The sequence below is a fragment of the Pseudonaja textilis genome, chromosome 18, assembly GCF_049901715.1.
Source record: "Pseudonaja textilis isolate UNSWEBS1 chromosome 18, rPseTex1.2, whole genome shotgun sequence".
NCBI lineage: Eukaryota > Metazoa > Chordata > Lepidosauria > Squamata > Elapidae > Pseudonaja > Pseudonaja textilis.
Window position 1 is genome coordinate 4,748,133 of NC_142007.1, and position 24,889 is coordinate 4,773,021.

Below are 24,889 nucleotides of genomic sequence, written 5' to 3' on the forward strand. Positions count from 1 at the left end.
CATTTGACTTCACCCGCCATCGGATTTAAGGAACGGATCTTAGGCACCCAGCAATGGCCAATCGGAGGGACGTCGGCCCCCTCGGGGTGGTGGGTAACCTGGGGTGACAACTGACAACAGACAAGCTCCGTGTTTTACGTCCCCCCCAAAAAAAACCTTTAATGAAAGCAAACGCACACCCCTTTTTCTATTTACAAAGGAAGGCCCCAGGCTCCAAACAATGGGTTGCCACCACCTCGCCACAATCCAAGGATGTGGAAAGTGATGCTGGTTTTGCAGAGAATGGAAGTGGGACATAAAGCGGAGCTGGGCGCTTCTTTATGAAGCCGAAGTTTGAACGGAAGGCACCGATTTTGTTCTGCTGGCTGTTGCTGGGCTAGTCCGCTTGGCCTTGGAGCGGGGTATCAGGCCCTGGATCTCCAGAAAGGTCTTTTCTTTTGTTTCAGGAATGATCTTCAGGATGTAGAAGAAAGTCACCAAGCTTACAGGGCTGGCAACGAGGAGGCTGTAAGGCCCGATGTTGTGCTGGGTAAGAAAGGAGAAAGGTTGGTATCCGAAGGGATCGACTACTGGATCTCTTTTGACATAGGTCCAGGCCGAGGGGTCCTTCTCGCACACACCCCTGCCTTCCTGCGCTGTGCTTCCCAACCAAGTTTAAGATGGGTAAGCTTCCACTCCCAGAATTTCCCAGGAAACATGGCTTAAGATGGGTAAACTTCCACTCCCAGAATTCCCCAGGAAACATGGCTTAAGATGGGTAAACTTCCACTCCCAGAATTCCCCAGGAAACCTGGCTTAAGAGGGGTAACTTCCACTCCCAGAATTCCCCAGCCACCATGCTCTGAAGTGTGGACTTCAACTCCCAGAATTCCTTAGTACAGCTGGCTAGGGAATTCTGGGAGTTGAAGTCCGTATGTCTTAAATTTGTCACACTTGAAAAATATGGATTTAAAGCTTCTGTTTACCCAGGATATGGATCCTGCAGCTGTCAATCTCCCTTTGCTATCAATTACCACATTTCCAACGTTCACCCACCCTAGTCAGAGAAAATCCTGGTTTTCCAACCACTCTAATCTTCCCTGGACCCCCCCCAAAAAAGAATGTGGGGGGGGGAGGCCATTGGCCTTCCTGATCTTCAGGTGGGTTTTTATTTCTTGCTCCAAGAGATATCCGAAAAATAGCTGCAAGGGTGTTGACTCACCTCTACGTAGATAAAGACTAAGACGGTTAGGTAGTTCAGGAACCAGTGTACAAATTGTCCGATGACGTAAGCTGAGGACCGGGAAGATTGCAGAAACAGTTCTCCAACCAGTAGGTTGATCAGGGAACCTGAGGTACCCCCAAAAAAGGAGGAACAAGGAAGGAGGGAACAGAGGGAGGGAGGGAAGAAGGAAGGAAGGGAAGGAAGGAAGGAAGGAAGGAAGGAAGGAAGGAAGGAAGGAAGGAAGGAAAAAGAGGGAGGGAGGGAAGGGAGGAAGGAAAAGGGAGGCAGGGAAGAAGGATGGAGGAAGGAAGGAAGGGAGGGAGGAAGGAAGGAAAAGAGGGAGGGAGGGAGGGAAAGGGGAGAGAGGAGGGATGGAAAAGGGAGGGAGGAGAAAAAAGGAGGGAGGGAGGCAGGGGGAAGGGAGGGAGGGAAGAAGGAAGGAAGGGGGAAATGGAGGAGGAAGGAAAGGAAGGAGGAGGGGGAGAAGAAAGAGGGGAGAGAGGGAGGGGAAAATGAGGGAGGGAGGAAGAGGGAGGGAGGAAGAGGGAGGGAGAAAAAAGGAGGGAGAAAGGGAGGGAAGGAAGGAAGAAAAGGGGAGGAAGGGAAGGAGGGAGAGGAAAAAAGAGGGAAGGAGGGAGAGAAGGAGGGAGGACGGAGAGAGAGAGTGAGTTTTAAAATCACCATTTCTTTTCTCTAAAGCGCACCTCTGCAGTTTTCCTTCTGGCTTTTTCAAGAAAGGCAATGGCAATGGCCATTGAATTTGGGGGTGCTTCCAAGTTGGGGTGTGGGCAGAGATCCAGTTGCCTGCCCCAAGAAGGCCGCCGAGGTCTCTGCAGTCACCTCGAAATGGCCCGGCCACTTTGCTTTCCCCGAGAAGGGAAATCATTTCACCCTCCAGTTTTCGAGTTAGTGTTTCAACGCATCCCCGGTTTGCGGTCTAGAGTCCCGGCAGTCCTTGACTTATGCCCCCAAATTTTTGCCGCCGAGCAAAGCAGCCGTTAAGCGAGTTCTAGGGCCCCCCCCGCGACCTTTCTTGCCACCCACCGTCGTTAAACGAATCGCACTGCAGTCGTTTTAAGTTCATGACACTGTAGCCCAGGAAATAAATACATGCCAGGTGCCGATTTGGATCACAAGATCCTGCAACCGTGGTGGGAAAACACGTCCCCCGTTTTTTTATCCCTCAGCACCGTCGTCGTAACTTGGATCGGTCATTAAACAGATACTTGAAGACTAGCTTTAAATCAACGGGGTGATTTTTTTTCCAAGTTCTTTTTCCTGGCACCCTCCGGATCTCCAAGCAATTTAGCGGAGAAATACGTGGGGTGGGGGATGCGTGTTTACGCGGTCGGGGAAAATCCCAGGCCCGGGTGCGAATCTAACCAGTTCACCGACCGGTTTCCCTCACATACACACACACACACAGAGCTACTCACTTGGCCCAAAAGCGTGGACACAAAGGAAAATGTTGATAATGATGTTGTTAAAGATGGACAACCAGGCAAATTTAGCCTGCAGAGGGAGGAGGAAAAAAATAAAAACGTTTTAGCAAACGAGAGAGGAAAAGAAGGGAAGGGGGGAAGAAGGAAGGAAGGAAGGAAGGAAAAGAGGGAGGAAGGAAGGGGGACGGTCGCAGGAACTGGGTATATCTAGTCTGATGAAAAGAAGGACTAGGGGAGACATGTTAGCAGCGTTCCTAATATCTCAGGGGCTGCCCCAAAGAAGAGGGAGTCAAGCTATTCTCCAAAGCACCTGAGAAGGCAGGACAAGAAGCAACAAATGAGTTGAAACTAATCAAGGAGAGAAGCAACTTAGAACTAAGGAGGAATTTCCTGACAGTGAGAACAATTAATCAGTGGAACAACCCGCCACCAGAGGTTGTAAATGCTCCAACACTGGGAGTTTTTAAGAAGGGATTGGATAAGCATTTGCCTGAAATGGTTTCCTGCCTAGGCAGGGGGTGGACTAGAAGACCTCCAAGGTCCCTTCCAACGCTTGTTATTCTAAATTCCAAAATCCCATCCTTTTTGAGCAACGCCTCCCCTGTTACGTACCTGTAGATCTCGGGTCACGGTGAACATGAGGCAGAAGACAGTGGCCATCCCAAACCCGACAAGAAGCTGCATTTTCCGTCCTTTCCTATCCACGATGTACATCTTCAAAATGGGGAGGGGGGAAAATGGAACAAATCAGCAGCCCCCACTGGGTTTCTCTCCTAGGTCAGAACCAACTCCAGTTTTCCACCTCCGTTCAGCTCCCCCCACCCCCCCACCCACCCCCCACCCACCCCGTAAAAAAATGGCCAAAGCTGCCACGATTTGATTTCAGGTTCAGGAAGGAGAAGCTCAGAAAGGAAGGTAGGAAACAAACCAGGATTCAGCTTCATGATGGCTATTTTGCTTGGCTGAAAAACTACACCTGGCTTCTTCGACAAAACAGGGTTAAAAAATGAACACAGAGATGGAGGAGGAGGAGGAGGAGGAGGAGGAGGAGGAGGAGGAGGAGGAAGGGGGAGGAGGGGAAGAAGAAAAGAAGAGAAGAAGAAAGGGAGGAGGAAGAAGAAGAAGAAGAAGAAGAAGAGGAGGAGGAAGAGGAAGAAGAAAAGAAGAAGAGGAGGAGGAGGAAGAAGAAGAGGAAAAGGAAAAAAGTGGAAGAAAAAGAGGAGAAAGAGGAAGAGGAAGAAGAAGAAGGAGAAGAAGAAGAAGAAGAAGAAGAAAGAAGAAGAAGAAGAAGAAGAAGAAGAAGAAGAAGAAGAAGAAGAAGAAGAAGAAGAAGAAGAAGAAGAAGAAGAAGAGGAGGAGGAGGAGGAGGAGGAGGAGGAGGAGGAGGAGGAGGAGGAGGAGGAGGAGGAGGAGGAGGAGGAAGAAAAGAAGAATTAGAAGAAGAGGAGGAGGTGGAGGAAGAACACGAGGAAAAAAGAAGAAGAGGAGGAGGAGGAAGAGGAAGAAAAGGAAAAGGAAGAAGAAACGTAGAAGAGGAGGAGGAGGAGGAGGAGGAGATGCTCACCCCAAATAAGATAGCCAAGATTAACAGGCCAGTGGTCATCATTTGGAAATATCGGGCGTTTTTGTGGCTTAACCCGGTAGAGTAGAGCATTTCCTCAATGTAGAGGTAGATCTGAAAGAAAACCAGCACAACAAAAGAACTCGGTTTCCAGACACGTTCAGACGATCTTCATCATTTTGGGTTATGTATGCCTAGAGCAGAGAAGTCTCCAAACCTGGCAACTTTAAGACTTATAGACTCTAAGAAGCCTTAGTAAGGCCACACCTAGAGTCCTGCATCCAGTTTTGGTCACCACACTATAAAAAAAGTGGTTGAGACTCTAGAAAGAGGGCAGAGAAGAGGAACCAGGAGGATTAAGGGGGCTGGAGACTAAAACATATGAAGAACGGTTGCAGGAAGAGGGCCTGGCTGGTCTAGGGAAGAGAAGGACCAGGGGAGACAGGAGAGCAGCCTTCCAATATTTGAGGGGCTGCCCCAGAGAGGAGGAAGGGGGTCAAGCTATTTTCCAAAGCACCTGAAGGCCAGACAATGAATAATAATGGATGGAAACTGATCCAGGAGAGATTCAACCTGGAAATAAGGAGGAATTTCCTGACAGGGAGAACAATCAACCCATGGAACAGAAGTTGCTTGCAGAAGTTGTGGAAGCTTCATCCCCGGAGGCTTTCAAGAAGATGATAATCTGTCAGAAATGGTGTAGGGTCTCCTGCTTGGGTGAGGGGTTGGACTAGATGAAACAGCCTTGAAACGTCTGGGAAAACGGCCCCAAAAGAGGCCCCCAAAGACCCTCCCCCGCAAATGGCCTGGAAAACAGCCCCTTTGGACGAGAACTACAATGCCGATCTAGCCCTCAAAGAAATCCAGTTTGACACTCCTGCCTTACCACATTGACGCCAGAAAGCTGCTGGCCTGTTTCGATGATCACCACCGAAACCAGGTTCCAACGGAGTGGACGATAGCACAGCAGCCTCAGGGTGTTCATGTTCTTCTCATCCTTCTCAAAAAGGTCCTCCCGTCGGAGCTCCTCCAGTTCGTCCTCGATGTCGCTCTGCAACCTGAGGTGCTTGAGAACTGGGGGGAAGAAACAGAACCTCCCCAAAAAGGTTGAGGTTGGAGTAGGACAAGAATACAGGATAAGGATAAGAATGGGATGGTGTCATGCTTTCCCGCCGGAGCCTGAATCTCTGAGGGAATATGAGCATATCCCCAGTCTGCCAGATACTAGAAAAACTTCTAGCAGAATCTCTATTTGTTGTGGCCAGTCCAGAATGGCTTGTACTTTGGCTGGGTCCGTCTCTATGCCCTCATTGGTAGCCCAGGTAGTTCAACTGTGTGTGGGGAAATTTGCATTTCGACAGCTTGACACACAGGTGCGCTGCTAGAAGTTTTTCTAGTACCTGGTGGACTAGGGGTATCTGGTCGTCCATCGTCTCAGGGTAGATGAGGATGTCAACCAAGTACACAAGAATCCCCTTATGAAGATGTTCATGTAGCACTTCATTTATTAACTGCATGAACAGACAATCTCTAGAGCAGCTTCGGTGGCTTCGGAGGGAAACGGGGAGGGGCAGGGCCAGTCAGGCCAGGGCCAGGCCTTTCAGGATTGGGATGGCTTGTAGGCAGGGAGGAAGGGCGGGCAGGATGACCAAGAGAGGCTAAGCAGTGAACATGAGAAACAGAGTCGATGAGAAAGGACCCTCCTGATCCTCAAGTACGGAGGGTGGAGAGAAGGCAAGAACAGCACAGACTGATGCGAGTACTCGGGAGGAGAGCGCCCTGCCCCTCTCCACAAGGCACACCTGGGGATTGAGACTTAAGGAGACACTTAAGGAGGGGCATTTGTCGGGAACAAACCATGAATTAATGGAGTCTCGATGTCTGAACTTAGCTGGAGGGATGAGGAGTGAATCACTGGAAGTTCTGAAGGACCAAGCTGGGGACAGATCCTCCTGGAGAAAACTTATTTATGTGGCCAGTAAGGGTCAACAACAACTTGATGGAACATAATCAATGAGATAATACCTCCTCTGACCACTCCACATTTTCACATTTCCTAGAGTTTGGACTTGTTTAAACACCACACAGGCTGCAACAAATTTAAATATGGCTCTATCCCAACCCTAGCAGGTACCTTCTCTGGCTTCTTCTTCTTCTTTCTTCTGCATCAACAGGTACCTTGGACTTTCAGGGCAGGAAGGGAACAGAAGGATCTGCCAGATAGCTAAGAGCCCAGGCAAACTCACCAGGACTGGCCAACCTGCATGAAGAGAAACCAGTGGTCGAAGGAAGGGATGTTGGGTGATGTAATCCCAACACTTCCAGCCCCCCTAATCAAGAGGAAATGGAGTTACCTTCTACGGTGCCCAGTAGTTCAGGAAAGGCAAATATCTGAGCCAGTTGGACCCCGATCACTAGAAAGAACTGGGGCACCATACCGATGGAACCCCTCATATTCAGGGGGCTGGTCTCTAGGAGATACATAGGAATCACGCTGGAGAAAATACCTGTGGAACAATAACATTCCAGACATGTTCAGAAAACCTTCCTTTGTTATTGGTAATGTAGCGCTAGAGGAGGAGTCTTCAAACTTGGCAACTTTAAGACTTGTAGGGCTTCAACTCCCAGAACTACTCAGCAAGGTATGCTGACTGAAGAACTCTGGGAGTTGAAGTCCACAACCAGAGGTGGCCAGTTCTGACCAGTTCTGGAGAACCGGTAGCGGAAAATTTGAGTCATTCAGAGAACCGGCCAATACCACCTCTGACTGGCCCCACCCCCATCTATTCTCTGCCTCCCAAGTCCCAGCTGATCAGCTGGGTCTTCTTTGGTTGCCCTGCACAGGAGAACAGAGCTGGAAAGCAGGGTAGGGAGGTTGGGAGGGAATGGGGATTTTGCAGTCTCCTTCCCCTGCCCTGCCCACCAAGCCTTGCTCACAGAACCGATAGTAAAACAAAATCTGAATCCCACCACTGTGTAAAACCACATCTGGGCAGCACCTCGGAAGGATCGTGGATGCATTTAAGTCAGGGAGTGGAACAGCTTTAAGGGAAGATCATCCTATTCAGTGCTAAGGTCCTCGCTTCGGCCACCAACATTAAACCGTGGCAGTTGTTCTCATTGGAAAACATGGGCCTGTTTCCTGGCGAGGCAACTTTCTCTTCGCTTAGGAGGGTTCAACATGAAATGATACACACACACACACACACACACACACACTTCCCCTACTCACCCATTGAGATGCCAATAAAGAAACGGGAAAACATGGCGAAGATAAATCCGTGCTGAAGGTTGGCATATATCATCAACATGGAACACACCAAGGAAATGTAATTATTGGACATCATTGTCCCTTTCCTGAAGACATAACAGAAAGAAATGGTGGGGTTCAGAAGTCTCGTCCATCTTGGGTAGTATTGGAGAAGAAGTCAAGGACCGGGGGGCATTGGGAGAGAGAATTGGGAGGTCCTAATGAGGTGGAAAACTTAGTTTTAGGGATCTATCGTTCAGGTTTAACTTGTCCAGGAATGGTATCTATCTAAGAGGTGCTTTAACCATGATTTATTCATTTAAGCCAACACTCTCTGAGTTCACCCAATACCCAGCAATATAAATCAAGATACAGAGGTTGAGAATAGTGGGAATAATGAGGAAACCCTCATTCTGCACGCAGACCTAGTTGCTTTAATGAACCTCAATCTTCATTCCAATCTATTCTCCTTCTTGGAGAAGATCAAATTCCATATCCAACCATCTTGGGGGCTTGTGAAGGTGACCTTCAACCCACATTTCTTGGAGCGGACTAAGATGTCACTCTCTTCTTTTCTTTCCCTTCTTTCTTTCACTCTACTCCAAAACCGCCTTCACAGATGGGTCTTCGCAGCACCCTAAATCCATTTACCTGCCATATTTATCCACCAGGACTCCAACAAGAAGTGAACCCAGCATGGCTCCAAGAGGAAACAGGCTGCTGGCTACACCGATCACAAACTCGTCGTGAATTGTATCATTTTGACTGTCATTTTTCTTCCCGTTGTGATAGGTTAGATTATAAAACTGTCGGATGAGCTGGAAGGAAGGAAGGAGCAACTGAAATAGAGACCATGTCGTGCCCCTGGTGGAGACAGACTCTGAGGGAAAGGAGGAACAGCCGACAGGGAGTGGAAGTATGGCTCCGGAGGTTGTGGAGGAGGCTGGGGAAGGACAGATGCCGGCTGAGTAGTCAGAGGAGGACCCAGGCCCATCCCCTCTCCATCCTAGGGCATGCAGGGGGGAGAGGATAAGGGAGAGATGTGGTCTATGGGGGAGGAGAGGGCCTTGATCCTCTTCATGGGCTGCAGCTGTGACAACTGAATAAGAGGATGGACATGCGTACAGGCAAACGCTGGAAACAAAGCATAGAAATATCTCTAGTTTATCCAGTGGTTGACTGAGTTTCATGTTTAGTGAATACACACTGGGAAGGACGTCAAACCCAGAGAGGAAGGACAGACTAGAGATATTTCCACGGTTTGTTTCCAGCACCGGCCCATAGGCATGTCCGTCCTTTTAACCAGTTCTCACAGCTGCAGCCCGTGAAGGGGATCAGGGCCCTTTCCTCCCCCATAGACCACGCCATTCCTGTCTCTCCCTTATCCTCTCCTCCCTGCATGCCCTAGGATGGAGAGGGGATGGGCCTGGGTCTTCCTCTGACTGCCCAGTCGGCCTCTGTCCTTCCCCAGCCTCCTCCACAACCTCCAGAGCCCCACTTCCACTCCGTCAGCTGTTCCACCTCTCCCTCAGAGTCAATCTCCAACCCCCCGTTACATGACAGTAACGGATTGCGCAGAAATGAACAAATTCACAATGGAATTGCAGGAGAGGGAAGAAAAAGAATACTTTATGGTCTGGGGAAAATGGTATGTCTGGTTAGACAACAGAATGAAAAGAGAATGTAAAAGTAAAACTGTTAAAGTGTAATTGTAAATAGTATGTGTGTGTGCGTGTGTGTGTGTGTGTATGTGTATGTACAGGAGAATGGAATAACTGATGTCACAAAAAACTGCAAAAAATGTGTATAGAATTTGTTTTTAAAGTTGAAAATTCAATAAAATTTATCAAAATAAACATGCAAAGATGACAGAAATATCATCCGGTTTGTCGCATCTTAGCTGGCACCTTCTTTGCGAAGGTCACTCACCTTAGTGTCCGAGTAGCAGAGCCAGTGGTTGTAACCCAGCTGGAGCGACGCTAAGCCCGTTACAAAAACAAGATGGCGTGAGGTTTCTGTAAGCTTTGAAGAAAAAAGACAAGGAGAGGTCTCCATTTGAATGCAAGAAGGCTTCTGCAGGCTGTGCAGGCCAAAAACTAGGCCCGTTTCGTCATTCCCTGTTTCCCCAAAAATACCCAAAGTGACGAAACGGGCCTAGTTTTTGGCCTGCAAAGCCTGCAGAGCCTGCAGAAGCCTTCCTCAAGCCTCTGGGAGGCCCAAAAGAGTCTCAAATTGGCCGAAAATGAGCTGTGAGGCACGGTGCAGGTAAACGGGCAGTGGGGGGTGGGGATTGCACCTGCATGTTTAGGAGGTGTTTGGGGGCGCATTGCCTTCTGGATGCTGGCATGCATACAATTTTTGGCACAGGAGTCACAAAAGGTTGCCCACCACTCACTTAATACATCAGCTGGATTCTAAACTCCTGACAGCAAGGAAGAACTGATGAAGGCTGACTCTAAACTTACTTTTTTCCCCTTGTCAATAAGGCAGAGGACAATTCTGAAATAAGAATTTAGCAAGATTTTTAGCAAGCTTCTCCTGACTAGGATTTCGCTGCAAATTCTTGCTGAATTTTTATTGACGAAGAAGTTGGGGAACAAATGAAAATCTGGTAAAACGTAACCCATATGTTTATAAGAGGGTTATACTCTCCTTTTCAGGGTGCAGGAAATAGTGGGGTAACCCCATTCAATATTTCAGCCGAGATAAAAAAAAACAGAATCAATAGGAAAGTTTGATTTTAAAGATATTTTTAAAAGCCCCACCACGCCTTAACCAATTACCAAGGTCTCCTATCAGGGTATTTGTATACATTAGCATGAATTTACATATAAATCGGGGCCCGCCAGGGTGCACAGCTGACTCACTTGAAAATAACTTGGCCAAATTTTGCTGCCTTGCTCAGAGATTATTCACACGCCCAAAACGCAAATACATTTGATCAATTATTATTTCTTTTTTTAGAGCAATTCACCTGTGTCCATTCTTTCAATATCACTTTCTTATCCACTTCCGTTGTGCTTCCCATGGTTTTGTGAAGGCGACAATCACACCAAGCTACCTGGGAAGACAAAAGGAGAAAAGGCTGTTCAAAGATCCAGGGGAATTTTTCGTTAAAACCAAAGGTTCCCCCAAACTTGGCCACTTTTAAGACTGGTGGACTTCAACTCCCAGAATTCCCCAGCCAGCATAGCTTGCTCTCTTGTAATCCCTTCCTCTGCAATCTCTCTCCACTTTAGGAGGTTAAGAGAGAAAAGAAACAGACACGGCTGGCTGGAGAATTCTGGGAGTTGAAGTCCACCAGTCTTAAAAGTGGCCAAGTTTGGAGACCTCTGGTTAAAACAATCCCAGACTGAATGAAAACCAAGAAACTCCCAAAACCATTGAGTTTTGGGGAGGATACGGAATTATTTTTTCCTCTGCTGGCTATACAGGTAGCAGTTCATTTAGTGACAGTTTAATGTGACATGGAAAAAAAAAAGGGACTTAGGACTGGTTTTCACACTTACGACCATTGTTCCATCTCCATGATCAGAGGGATCCAAATTTGGGCGTTTGGCAACTGACTCGCATTTATGACGGTGCCCTTTTGAGAGAGAAGGGAAGGGGAAGAAAACAAATACAGGAATGCAGGAGGGATGAAGGAAGGAAGGAAGGAAGGAAGAAGGAAGGAAGGAAGGAAGGAAGGAAGGAAGAAGGAAGGAAGGAAGGAAGGAAGGAAGGAAGGAAGGAAGGAAGGAAGGGAGAGAGAAGGGAAGAGAAGGGAAACAAACACAGGAACAGAGGAAGAAGGAAGAAGGGAGGAAAGGAGGAAGGAAGGAAGGAAGGAAGGAAGGAAGGAAGGAAGGAAGGAAGGAAGGAAGGAAGGAAGGAAGGGAGAGAGAAGGGAAGAGAAGGGAAACAAACACAGGAACAGAGGAAGAAGGAAGAAGGGAGGAAAGGAGGAAGGAAGGAAGGAAGGAAGGAAGGAAGGAAGGAAGGAAGGAAGGAAGGAAGGAAGGAAGGAAGGAAGGAAGGAAAGAAGGGAGAGAAAGGGAAGAGAAGGAAACAAACACAGGAAAGCAGGAAGAAGGAAGGAGGGAGGAAAGGAGGAAGGAAGGAAGGAAGGAAGGAAGGAAGGAAGGAAGGAAGGAAGGAAAGAAGGGAGAGAGAGAAGGGAAGAGAAGGGAAACAAACACAGGAAAGCAGGAAGAAGGAAGGAGGGAGGAAAGGAGGAAGGAAGGAAGGAAGGAAGGAAGGAAGGAAGGAAGGAAGGAAGGAAAGGAGAGAGAAGGGAAGGGAAACAAACAAACACAGGAAAGCAGGAAGAAGGAAGGAGGGAGGAAAGGAGGAAGGAAGGAAGGAAGGAAGGAAGGAAGGAAGGAAGGAGCGAGGAAACAAACAAACAAGCAAGCACAGGAGGGAAGGAGGAACTTATTTGGAGGTCCTTCAAAAATGTTTGGCTTCCCCCGCAAACTTAAACATTTTACTTCATTCCCTTCTGTAAAACCTCCCCTTCCTTCTCCCCTCCGCCTCTCCTTTCTCAATGGCCCTCTTTGCCCACCAGGCAAGACAGCCCCACCCTCATCCCCATTCCAACTGAGGTCCTCACCCGCCAGGCCACGGGTTCGAGTTCAACCAACGCTTCTGCCCCCCCCTCCTCCCCCGGAGGATTCAAGGCCTGGGGTCCCTCTAGATTGATGGCCAAACCAGGCCTGGAACCGGTGCCTGATGGGGAGAGCCAATCAGGGGAGGGGTCTGGGGTCTGCAGGATTCCGTGGTCCGGTTGACAGTTGGATCCAAGGAAAATGGCGCCTCAGCGGCCCCCTAAAAGGGACAAGAAAGAGAAAAACTCGAAAATCCCGTCTTTCTTTCAAGCCTCATGCCTTCTCGGTCTCCTCAGAGACTGATGGCTCCTCATCTATCCACTAACCATCATGGTTAGTTGATTCAGGCTTACGGCAATTGGGCAAGCCCAGCCTTATCCGTTGGGTCATTCATGGCTTCCTTGTGGCTTAGCTGGGAGAAAGCTACCAGTTAACCATGGTTAAGCCAACCTCCAACTTTGGAGGAGTCTGCAGCCCTAGAGGCAACAGAGCTCTCCTCAGCCCTTTGACCAGTAAGAAACCAGGATTCAATAAATAATCATGATCTATTGAAATGGTATGCCACCACCCCCCAACCGTCAATTATATTGCAAAGAAGGCAACAACGAAGTGCTCCCTGCCTGCAGTTCCGCAGCCACATTTTTGTAAAACAGTCTAAATGCAGGTGGAACACAATTAATGTTAACACAATCGAATAAAATACAGCAAACTTGTTCATTGTGTTCATAGATTAGAATTGGGAAAGGACGGTGAAGGGTGCCCTCCGGTGGCCAGATGCAGGTACTGCAGCAGCCAAGAACCAATACATTTCAGATTAACAGAGTTGGAAGGGGCCTTGTAGGTCATCTAGTCCAACCCTCCTCCCCGCCCCTCCGCCCAAGCAGGAGACCCTATGCCATTTTGAACAGATGGATTGCAGACATTTTTTAAAAAAAATCACTAAAATAACAGTCTTTGATGTACAATAGTTCGTTTAGTAAGCATTCAAAGTTACACTGGCACTGAAAAACATGACTTACAACCATTTCTCACAGTTACGACCGTTGCACTATCCCCACGGTCATATGATTGAAATTCAGATGCTTGATATAACGGACTCCTATTTACGACGGTATCCTTGGGGTCACTTTCTGACAAATAATGGGGAAGCCCAGCCTTGCTTTTCTCCATGTTAAATTTCAAGTTGGATAGGGCCCCTTGTTCAAGTCTGCCAAGATCGTTTTGGAACCTGAGCTTGTCTTCTGGGGTGTTGGCTATTCCTACCAGCTTTAGTGTCATCTGCAAATTTGATGAGTTCCCCTTCTATTCCCTAAGTCATTTAAGTCATTAAACAGATGTAACTTTGGTTACTCTATAGAAGTGGATAAATGGCAAAAGTTGTGGGATAGGAATTATAAATTAATGCCTACTGTATACAAAAGAAAACTTACATAAAATGTTTTACAGATGGCACTTCCCACCAGCAAGATTAGCTAAGATGTTTAAAGATATGCCTACTAAATGTTGGAAGTGTAATCAGATTTTGTCATGTGATGGACGTGCCCAAAGGCAAAAGCATACTGGACAAAAACACATATTTGGATAGAAAAAAATGATAAAGGAACATATAGATGTAAAACCAGAAATATTTCTGCTGGGTATCATACCAGAAAAATAAAATAAAGGGACTATGTATCTGATACTACATGAGTTAACAGTGGACAAAGTTGTATTTGTGCAACATTGGAAAGAGGCAGCGATCCTTACAGAAGAGAATTTTTTAAAAAAATACTAGAATGTGCAGAAATGGTTCGATAAACACTTGAAATTAAAGAGAAGGAATATTTTGAAATATAGGATTTGTTTTATCAATGGTTATTGAACAGAAACAGAAGTTAGAACATTTAAAGTTATAAGGGCTAATTTTACGATGAGGGCTTATTACGATATGTTTATTATTAATATGAATTAGTATTAATATGTATTAATGACAAGAAAACACTGTTATTATACTAAGTACTAAGGAACATTATTACGATGATGATGATGATGGCTCAAACTAACTGTAACCAGACAACACGCTGTTTACATAGATCTTCAAACTGTTGCTCTTTCTTTATATAGCAAAAATAAAAATATGTTTTTTAAAAAACCCAGATGTATCCAAGAGCGGAGCAATGCAATTTCTTCTCTGATCCCTCCTACCTCTTCCTCCCCTTTTTGTGACATCTAGTTATCCCCTCTGGTTTCTCCGGGGGAGGTGGGGAGGGCTTCGAAAATTTAGCAACCGGGCAGAGAACTGGGTGGGCGTGGCCATGGTGGGTGTGGCAGAGGAAGGTGACTGCAAAATCCCCCTTCCCTCCCCACCCCGCTAACCTGCTTTCCAGCTCCGTTCTCCTGGGCAGGGCAACCCAAGGAGACCCAGCCGATCAACTGGGACTCAATGGGAGGCAGAGGAGAGATGGGGGCCGGGCCAGTCAGAGATGGGATTGGCCGCTTCTCCGAACGACTCAAAATTTCCGCTACCGGTTCTCCAGAACTGGTCAGAAACGGCTGAATCCCACCTCCTCGGTCTCTCCGTCCTCCTTGACCGAAGCCCACCCTCAAAGCAAGCAATTCTCTTCCGCAAGAAAGACATTTCATTTTATTTTTAAAAACGGCAAACAAAGAGAGTAGAAAAATCTCAGCGGAGGAGCAGGAGGCCAAGGAGCCCCTTCCTTAAATTTCGGGCACGGAGGGGACATTGGAAGTGATGTTCCTGGCTTTTTTGCGCCTCCCTCTATCCAGCCTTCGGAACGGATTCGATCGGCGTTGGGATCCCCGGACGTTAATCCTTTTGATGGCCTGGGCCGCCAGAAGGTTCCGGATCTGCAGAAAGCTGCTCTGTTTGGTCTCTGGGATGTTCCGGAAGATAAACACGAAGCCAGCAATACAAAGAGGCCAGAAAAGGAGAAAGCTGTACGATCCAACTTTAATCTGGTGGAGAAAAATGGACCGAAAGTCATTATGCAGTCAGCATAATGTAGAAAGGGCTCTTTCGGCTGACTCTCCCCCCACAAAAAAAAGAACATTTCTCACCACCACCACCCCAAAAAAAAACCCCTCAGAAATAATCAAGAGGCAGTTGGACTTCCTTTGTTTTTCCTTTGAAGGCATTTCGCTTCTCATCCCCGAAGCTTCTTCGGTTCTAAGTGAATGGTGGGGGAAATGGAAGGATTTATATTCCTTGCAGTCTTCAAAGGGAAAATAAAAACAAAGAAAGTCCAGTTGCCTCTTGAAAAAGCACCTTTTTGGGGACCACCATGACCTGGATGGCTGAGAATGTCCCTAGGCATAGACACTCTGTGTGTGTGTGTGTGTTTAAATAAGAAGGGGGCTCAGCGACCGATTCAGATTCACTCACCTCAACCGCAAAGACCATAATCCCGGTTATAATTCTTAGAAACCAGTGGACAAAACCCCCCAGGACAATTCCCGTTGATCTGGAGGACTGAAGGAACAGTTCAGCTATGATGATATTTGGTATTGGACCTGCGGGAGGAAAAGGAGGAGGAGGAGGTGAAGGAAGAGGGGGCGGAGGAGGAGGAGGAGGGGAGAGGGAGGAAGAGGAGGAAGAAGAAAAAGGGGAAGAGGAAGAGGAGGAATGGAGGGGAAGGAAAAGGAGGAGGGGAGAGGGAGGAAGAGGAGGAAGGGAGGGGAAGGAAAAGGAGGAGGAGAAGAAGAAAAGGGGGAAAAGAAGGGGAAGAAGGGGAGGGGAGGAGAAGATGAGGGAGGGGAAGGAGGAAGAGGAGGAAGAGAAGAGGAAGAAGGGGGACAAAATGGGAAGAGGAGGAGGGGAGGGGAAGAAGAGAAGGAGGAGGGAGAGGAGGAGGAGGAAGAGGAGAAGGAAAAAATGGTGGTCAGAAAGGCACACCCCCAATTATCCTCCATGTCCCCCCCAGATGAAGACGCCTTACCTGGACCAATCATGTGTCCAATGAGGAGCATGAGCAGGAAAATATAAGTGACGTAAGACAACCAAGAGACCGTCATCTGTTGGAGGAAGTTTATTTATATTTATTTATTAAATTTAGTCCTCCACTTATGACCACAGCTGAGCCCCAACATTTCTGTTGTGAGGGGAGGCATTTGTTAAGTGGGTTTTGCCTCAGTTTGACTACCTTCCTTGCCGCCGTTGTTAAGCGAATCATGGAATTTTGATCATGTGACCACAGAGAGGCTGCAATTGGTCGTAAGTGTGAAAAAACAGTCATAAGTCACCTTTTTAGTGCTGTTGTAACTTTGAGCGGCCACTAAATGAACTGTGTTAGGAATATAAGTCACCTTACGGGTATTTGGGTTAGAAATATATAAGCCGGGATAGACATTTTAGTACTATATCTTTAAGAAAATGCAAAACTGTAGTTGGGTGTGGTTTTTCAAACGGCCATAAGATGGAGCCCAAAACCTGGGTTGTTTTAGTCTTAGTCTCAGAAGAGAGTGTATCTCTGTTTCCTTCTGTTGGAAAGTATTGTCCTTCCTCCATTTCTTCTAATTGACTGATGTTACTGGATTTAATGTAAGTCTGTTACTGAATTGTTTTTTGACACTGGACTTTGATATTTGGATTATCTCTGGATTGAAAACTGAATGATTTAACTTGTGAATGACTTTGGATTCTTGTTTGGACTTTGCCTAACGTTTCTGGAAGTAAAAACTTACATTTACCGTACAGTGTATCTGTGTGCTCTGTGTGTATTATTCCAACACTACTCTATACGTGTCCCTGTATGGGCTCATTCTCCTAACGGGGAATTACCTCAACAAACTGCTGTAAGTTGGGAACTACCAAACATCTCACTGATGAAGCGGTTCACAAAATGCCGAATCTTAAGGTCCTCCCAGAAGGACAAACGGGTTCCCAGAAATTATGGGATTTGGGGGGGGGCTGGAGGCATCCCACGCTTTGCTATGAGTGGTGCGGTGGCCTAGAGATGGAGTTCTTGCCTCACAATCAGGAGGCTGTGAGTTCGATCCTAAGTAGAGGTAACTATCTTTCTCTCTGGGCACAATGAGAATATGTCGGCTGAACAAAACTCCTCATCGGCAACAGGAGAGGCATCCGGCCAAGGAAACACTCAGCTCCATGCCGGAACCCTCCAAAGTTGGTCACCCCAACCTGAGACAATCAAAGGGATGGACAAATAAGTTTTGGAGAAGTTTCAACTGCATACCTGAAGTTCCTGAGAGATGGTCAACAAGACACAGAAAGTACTACAGGTGCCAAACCCCACCAGGATTAAGAGTCTTCGCCCCAAGCTGTCGACGCTATAGGTCTACAGGGTTAGAAGATCCAAGATGGAAAGGGAACCTAAGCCATGATTCTTTTCAATTATGGTTTGTCAAACAAGCCAAAACTGGCTGGGCGTAGCCACCATCATTCTAAAGCCATGTTTCCTCAGCCTTGGCTATTTGAAGATCAGAGGTGGTCTTCAGCCAGTTCTGACCAGTTCTGGAGAACCAGTAGTGGAAATTTTGAGTAGTTTGGAGAACCGGCCAATCCCACCTCTGACTGGCCCCGCCAACCCCATCTCTTCTCTCCCTCCCAAGTCCCAGCTGATTGGCTGGTTCTTCTTTGGTTGCCCAGCACAGGACAACGGAGCTGGAAAGCAGGTTAGCAGGGTGGGGAGAGAATGGGGATTTTGCAGTCACCTTCCTCTGCTACGCCCACCAAACCACGGCCACAGAACTGGTAGCAATTTTTTTTGAATCCCACCACTGTTGAAGATGCGTGGACTTCGACTCCCAGAATTCCCAGCCCGCGTGGAGAATGCTGGGAGCCAAAGTCCACATATCTTCAAATGCCCAAGGCTGCAAACTTTGCCTTTTGCAAAACTTTGCCTGAAAGCACAGAGACTTTAAAGGAGTGAAGCCTGAATCAACCACCAATGGAGCAAACCATGGTTTGTTTTCTGGGCTAAAGTTGGTCATGGTTTGTCCCAAAGGGCCTTTTTTATTTCCAGGAGGCAACCGGACTTCCTGATTATTTTTTTTTGTCTTCGAAGACTGTTTCGCTTCTCATCCAAGGAGCTTCTTCAGCTCCGACTGGGATGGTTTTCTGGACTGAACCCCGTTGGGTTTGAACGAAACTGGCCAGAGGCCCCATGGATAGAAACACGGAGGTGGAGAACTCACCACAAATAACAAGGCCAGAAGAACGAATGTGGAAGAGACTATGCTGATGTACCGAGCTTTGTACTCATTTAGCCACTTGGTTCTGTAGATCGTCTCGGCGTAATAATACACCTGGAAGGAGAACCCCACCACCAACAATTCCATTGTTCCAGAGACCTTCCAATTTGAAAGCCCTCCATATTCCTTGACATGCCATGGTGGCCAACGTTGAAGTTCTCCAGATGCTTCTCCAGAACTTCGTTTTCCAAGCTCCCCGGCCACCAAAGGCAAGGTGGGATGGAAACTGGGATCATCGTAGACCCCAGTTGGCCATGTCCAACCAACCCTGATGTCCCCCCCACCCCGCTTCCCCTCAAGCCAGCCCCAGCCTGGGCCTTACAGCATTGACGCCCGAGAATTGTTGCCCGGCTATCAGGAGGATAACCGAGATGATTTGCTTCCGTAGACCTTGGTAGGTAAGCCGACTGAACACACTGAGTCCTTTTTCTTCCATCTCAGCTATATCTTCTTGGTGAAGTTCTTCTATTTCTTCCTCAACGTCCTCCTTGTCTCGTAGGACCCTCAAGACTGAAGGGGACAGGAGAGTAAAAGAACACACACACACACACACCCCAAAAATCCCATGTTAGTAGATCTTCTACACAAAAACATTCCAAACCCACCTGCGCCATCAAAACAACAGCGAACCATCCAAATTCTTTCTGAGACCAATTATGGAACATCTTGAGATGTTCGTATCTCATGGCTGAATTGGATCTGGCTTTTTGGGGGACCGAAAAACACCTGGCCTACGTCCAAATAAATTCAGCCGCCTTGGAGCTGAGGGTAAGTCAACTTGTAAAACATTCCTATGCCGGTTTCCAAGTTGCCGTACTAACCCCGGAAGGAGCACACGGCAAATGAACTCAGAAGCACATTCCTGGCTTATCTCACAAAGATTGTAACGGGGTCAAAACAGGGTCATGGGTGATTGTAAATCACATATCTCAGAGTCAGCTCCATACAGATCATGCCAGCATGTCGCTCCTAATAAATCCTTTGAAGTTTTTTGAAGGCTCATGATTTAATTTGGGCGATCGCTGGAATTCTGACAGGGTACAATTTTCAGACTGGATTTGCAACCCTGGTTTAAGATTTGATTATTATTTTTTTAGGTGCCAGGGCGTATGGGACATGTTGGGACAATCCCTCCATTCCTAGATACCCAGTTCAAACCACTGCTGCTTTCTTGATATAACTCATTCTTGGTACGGTTTAGCCTCCGGCTCTTCTCTGTGTACTTTCTAATGTCTCAACGTCTTTTTTTTATAGCGTGGTGACCAAAACTGGATGCAGTACTCTAGGTGTGGCCTTACTAAGGCTTTACAGCGTGGTATTAGTCCCTCACTGGATCTCGATTGAATCCCTCTGTTAACGCAGCTTAGGATTGCATTGGCTTTTTTGGCTGCCGCCGCACACTGCTGGCTCATATTTAACTGGTTGTCCGCTAGGACTCCAAGTTCCTTCTCAGAGTTACCACTGTTAAGCCTGGTTTCACCCAATCTGTACATGCACGTTTGATTTTTCTTGCCTAAGTGTACAAGGTCGAATTTCGTTTCGTTAGACAGGGCCCCGGGTTCAAGTTTGTCAAGAAGAAGGGGTGGCTGGTGTTACCTTTCCTTGCTTTTTCCTCATTCTTCCTCTGAATCAACAAAAAACGTGGACTTTCAGGGAAGTTGGGAAGAATGAGTAGCTGGAACACTGCGAGAATCCCAGTTAAACTCAGCAAGATGGCCCATTCTGTGTCAGGGGAAGAAACCAAGTCAACAACATGGCCGAACCTTCAAGCCCTCGCTAGAGCCCTTCCAACTTACTTCTCTTGGAGCCTAGAAATTCGTGAAGACCAAGGATCTGTGAGAACAGGACCCCGACACCAATGGCGAACATCGCCATGGTGATGATGCCTCCTCTTAAATTTCGGGGAGCGATTTCGGCAAGGTACAATGGCACGGCACAGGAGAAGATCCCTGGTTTAAAGGGGAAGACAGAGAAGAGCCCAATCATCTCCGGGGCGACGAGAGAACCTCTTATACAAGTCTAAAAAGTTCCGGGGTTCAAGGCTACAAATTCAATTTGGCAACCACATAGGGGAGGTGGAACCCCAAATGCTAAGCCCTGTACTATATCAAGGCCCCGAAAAGGGTTAGCTTCACTACCAGCTTGTTGAGATGCTCAGAGAAAGTTGCACATTATCGCAAACAATCAGGCTGATCGGCTGGGTCTTCCTTTGGTTGCCCTGCACAGGAGAATGGAGCTGGAAAGCAGGTTAGTGGGGTGGGGAGGGAATGGGGAGTTTGCAGTATATCCTTCCACTGGAGTGGGGTGGGAATGGAGATTTTGCAATATCCTTCCCCTGTCACACCCACCAAGCCACGCCCCAAAAACCGGTAATAAAAAAAATTGAATACCTACATACCTGTACCCGTGAAAATCTACGAAAACAAATATATGTGTGTGTGTGTGTGTGTGTGTGTGTGTGTGTGTGTGTGTTTTTCTGAGGTTTTCGGGTATTTGTATGTGGATCTTTGGTTATTTGGGTGTTCTTCCGTAAAATTGGAAGTATCTGAGCGTTCGATGAAGTCTCATTCATCATCTTCAGGCTTCTGTCTTCAGCTCTGTGCTTCACTCAGAGAAGCACAGAGCTGAAGACAGAAGCCTGAAGATGATGAATGAGACTTCATCGAAACGCGTTGCCTAGATACTTCAATCTTACGCGGAGAAACCCGAACAACCAAAGATCTATATATATATATATAGATAGAGAGAGAGAGAGAGAGAGAGAGAGAGGGAGGGAGGGAGGGAAGGAGGGAGGGAGGGAGGGAGGGAGGGAGGGAGAGAGAGAGAGCGCAATGTGCAATGTTTTTCAGCCAACATTCACGGCGAGACGGCTTCTAGTCGCCTCCCCACTGTGGTTGTTTTCCCTGAACCCTCACCCCCCCAAAAATCTGGATTTTCTCACCTGAGCAGACCCCGCTGAGCAGGCGCGAAAATATGGCGTATTCGTAAGTGTGGACGATGGTTGAAAAACCCATAAAGATGGCGGAAATGAAAGATAAGAGGTTCGCGATCACTAGGGTACCCTTCCTGAAAGAAAAATAGACACAGAGGAAGTCCTTGGCTTACGATGGTCTGTTTAGTGACCATTCGATGTTACATCCCTGCGGTCCCATGATCAAAATCCAGACGTTTTGGCAATGGACTCATTTTCCCCCAACGATCAGCTGTTCCGATGATCAGCTGTGCCAGGATCCCCTTCGCTGTCTTACTGCTTCCCTGAGGCCCAGGAAGGCAAAAATGGAGCGCGGGGAAGTGCGTCCCCTCCTGGCGCTCCGTTTTTTGCCTTCCTGGGCCCGGGGAAGCTTCCCGGGCGTAAAAACCCCGCCCGCGGGAGGCTTCCATGAGGACGAAGAGGCAAAAAACGGGAGGGGGGGGAGTTGCTGCCACGCCCATCCCATCACATGGCCACTCCCACTTAGCCACACCCACCAAAGGCACACCCAGAGAACCAGTTGTTAAAAAAAATGTGAATCCCACCCCTGGGCGTCCTGTATTACCTGCCACAGGTATCAGCCATGGGGCAAACCATGAGAGCGCCGGTGAGGCCTCCCAGAGAGTAGATCACGCTGGTGAAAGTATACAGGAAACTCAGACCGCTGACTTGCTGCGATTCCTTCTTCTTCATCCTCAGAGTGATGTTGTAGTAGTCTTGGATCACCTGGGTAGAAAAGGACGCCATTCAGCGGCAGGATAGGAGGGTCGACCCCAGGGGGGAGCTCTGGGGGCCCTGGAAAAAAGGGAAATGGTGGGCTACCTGAACCCCCACACGGCCCCACTTACCGCTGCGGGATGGTTGACCACCCAGAGATTGTAACCATACTGGAAAGAGGACCCGAAGGTTAAGATGATAGTCATAGTCATCAGAGGCCTGGTCAGTTCCTACCAGGAGGGGGAGAGAGAGAAGGAGGGGGGGGGTCAGAAGCCCAGTGGTCAAGGCCAGGGGGAGTTGGGGTGGGGTTGGAAGGGGGGGGGTCTTTGCGGGTCAGGGATTCCAAGGGAGGGAGGTTTTGGGGAGGCTTCTGCTAAGACAACGAAGAAAGCGATGGGAGTTGAGCATTTCGTTTTCTTCTTTCTTTCTTTCTTTCTTTCTTTCTTTCTTTCTTTCTTTCTTTCTTTCTTTCTTTCTTTCTTTCTTTCCTGCCTGCCTGCCTGCCTTCCTTCCCTTCCCTTCCCTTCCTTCCTTCCTTCGTTCCTTCATTCGTTCCTTCCTTCCTTTCTTTCTTTCTTTCTTTCTTTCTTTCTTTCTTTCTTTCTTTCCTTCCTTCCTTCCTTCCTTCCTTCCTCCCTTCCCTTCCCTTCCCTTCCCTTCCTTCCTTCGTTCCTTCGTTCGTTCCTTCCTTCCTTCCTTCCTTTCCTTCTTTCTTTTCTTTCTTCCTTGGGATTTAGATGTATAACTTTATAAGGGAGGGAATACACAGATCTGGGAGGGACCTTGTAGGTCATCTAGTCCAACCCCCTACACAAGCAAGAGCATCCCCCAGGCTCATGGGATCCAAAGTCAGATGCTCGGCCACTGAGATGTACTTATGACAGTTGCAGTGTTCCCGGGGGTCACGTCCATGGGGAAGCCAGATTCGCTTAATGACCGGGTTACTCACTGATCGACCGCAGGGATTAGGTTCCCCCCCCCCCGCAAAAAAAAAACAGGACAAAAAAATTAACTTTGAGTATGTCTCACTTAGCAACCGAAGCGTTGGAGGGGGTCAATGGGGGGGTCATTAAGTCGAGGACCTTCCTGCCTTGGGAACCAGCTTTGGGACAATGCATGGATCGGGGCCTCAACGACTCGCCGCCCCCCCAGACGCGACAAGAGCGACAATCCCAGCTCACCTGACTGAGAAATCTTGGAGTAATCTCTATGGCCTTTTCGGGATCTGGATCCATAGCTTTTTTTGGCGGGGGGAGGAGGACCAGGATCCGAACTCAAGACTCTTGACGATACAGTTCCCTCTATTTAAGAGAAGAAAACAGACTTTTTGAACTGGGTATCAACCCCACATCCTGCTCAGGCCTCTGGGAAGCTCAGAAGCCCCGCCTTCCCCTTTCCCCGATGCCCTTCGTGCCCCTTCCCCGGGTTTTGCAGGTAGACTACTCCTGAAGGGGGAAGCCCCATCTCCCACGCAGGAGGGGGCGAGGGAAGAAACACAGCTACCAACCAGCCCTTTGGCTGTGAGATTGTGGGAAAGAGCGGGATTACAAGCCAACCAGGCAGCCAAGCTGAAAAGATTCTAGAAGCGAAACAGTTGGTCATTAGAAGACACACCAAGATTCAAGTTCTCTCACATTGTTATTCATTATTATTATTATTATTATTAGTAGTAGTAGTAGTAGTAGTAGTAGTAGTATTGTGTGGTTGTTTTTGTTCTTCTTCTTCTACTTCTTCTTCTTATTATTATTATTAATATTAATACTGTGTTGTTGTTATTATTATTATTATTATTATTAATATTATTTGCACAGCCAACCAGATGTTGAGGCTGGGGGTTGGCATTTTTGTCTACCTATCGAGTCCTTACCAAGGACCTGGGACAGGCAAATATGGATGTTTGATGGTGTTACGGATATCGCCGCAGGATGGAAGCTGTTCCACATCACGCTGCCTTCTGCAATTGACTCGTGGCAAATTTGTCAATGCCACTGATGGTGTTCCAGTGGCGCTCCAGTTGTTTTGGGACTGCACCCAAGGTGCCTATGACTATTGGTGCTATCTTTGCTTGCCTTTGGCATAGTCGTTCTTTTTCTATAGTCTGTGTATTTTGTTATCTTCTTTCTTTCTTTCTTTCTTTCTTTCTTTCTTTCTTTCTTTCTTTCTTTCTTTCTTTCTTTCTTTCTTTCTTTCTTTCTTTCTTTCCTTCCTTCCTTCCTTCCCTTCCCTTCCCTTCCCTTCCCTTCCCTTCCCTTCCCTTCCCTTCTCTTCTTCTTCTTCTTCTTCTTCTTCTTCTTCTTCTTCTTCTTCTTCTTCTTCTTCTTCTTCTCCTCCTTCTCCTTCTCCTCCTCCTCCTCCTCCTCCTCCTCCTCCTCTTCTTCTTCTTCTTAAAAAAAGAGGAGACTGGCAGAACCTTGGCCACCGTGCCAGGAAGTCGGAAATGTGCTGTAGAGTGCACAGAAAACTGCCACCTTGTAAGGTATAAGGTATGAAGAGGAGCCTACCTGGCAGGGTTGTTGTGCAGCACGACTCAGAAAGCGCGTCGCTCCAGATACATGGTTTTTTTTTTCCCCCTCCTCATGAGAAACCCATTTCCTGTTGGAGAAAGGCTTCCCAGTTCAAACTAGGGAGCTAGGGATATTAGAACGCGGAATAATAGGGCTGGGAGGGACCTTGGAGGTCATCTACTCCAACCCCGCCCCCCCCCCCACTCAGGCAGGTTTTTGGGATCCATTATTATTGTTCATAAATGTTACGTTATCCTTTTATATTATTCCATCGCCGCATTGCCATTTCATGGCATTCGATTACATGAGCACTTTATATTACAGGGTTTATTATCCTTTCGCATCATTTTTATGCTGTTTTGTTATAGTATGTATACTGTCAACAGTTCATTGAGTGATGGCACTGAAAAAAAAGGAACTTATGACTGTTTTCCACACTTACGA

The 24,889-nt window shown here is 47.6% G+C and overlaps 2 protein-coding genes across 2 annotated transcripts; both read right to left on the reverse strand.

Annotated features, from left to right (window-relative positions):
* Nucleotides 1-318: 318 nt before the first annotated feature.
* Nucleotides 319-12,375, reverse strand: LOC113446261 (solute carrier family 2, facilitated glucose transporter member 5-like). Its single transcript, XM_087915133.1, has 14 exons — nt 12,370-12,375; nt 12,147-12,263; nt 10,432-10,518; nt 9,387-9,479; nt 8,109-8,275; nt 7,440-7,564; nt 6,562-6,714; nt 6,342-6,467; nt 5,094-5,281; nt 4,211-4,321; nt 3,259-3,360; nt 2,641-2,716; nt 1,202-1,329; nt 319-525 (listed from the first exon to the last, which is right to left on the reverse strand). Exons 1-14 carry the CDS (start codon nt 12,373-12,375, stop codon nt 319-321), a joined length of 1,686 nt encoding a protein of 561 aa, XP_087771259.1.
* A 2,365-nt stretch (nt 12,376-14,740) lies between these two features.
* LOC113446219 (solute carrier family 2, facilitated glucose transporter member 5-like) lies at nt 14,741-23,176 on the reverse strand. Its single transcript, XM_087915134.1, has 12 exons — nt 23,123-23,176; nt 22,073-22,171; nt 21,790-21,950; nt 21,195-21,319; nt 20,050-20,202; nt 19,850-19,975; nt 18,576-18,763; nt 18,197-18,307; nt 17,236-17,337; nt 15,979-16,054; nt 15,426-15,553; nt 14,741-14,998 (listed from the first exon to the last, which is right to left on the reverse strand). Exons 1-12 carry the CDS (start codon nt 23,174-23,176, stop codon nt 14,741-14,743), a joined length of 1,581 nt encoding a protein of 526 aa, XP_087771260.1.
* Between the last annotated feature and the right edge of the window lie 1,713 nt (nt 23,177-24,889).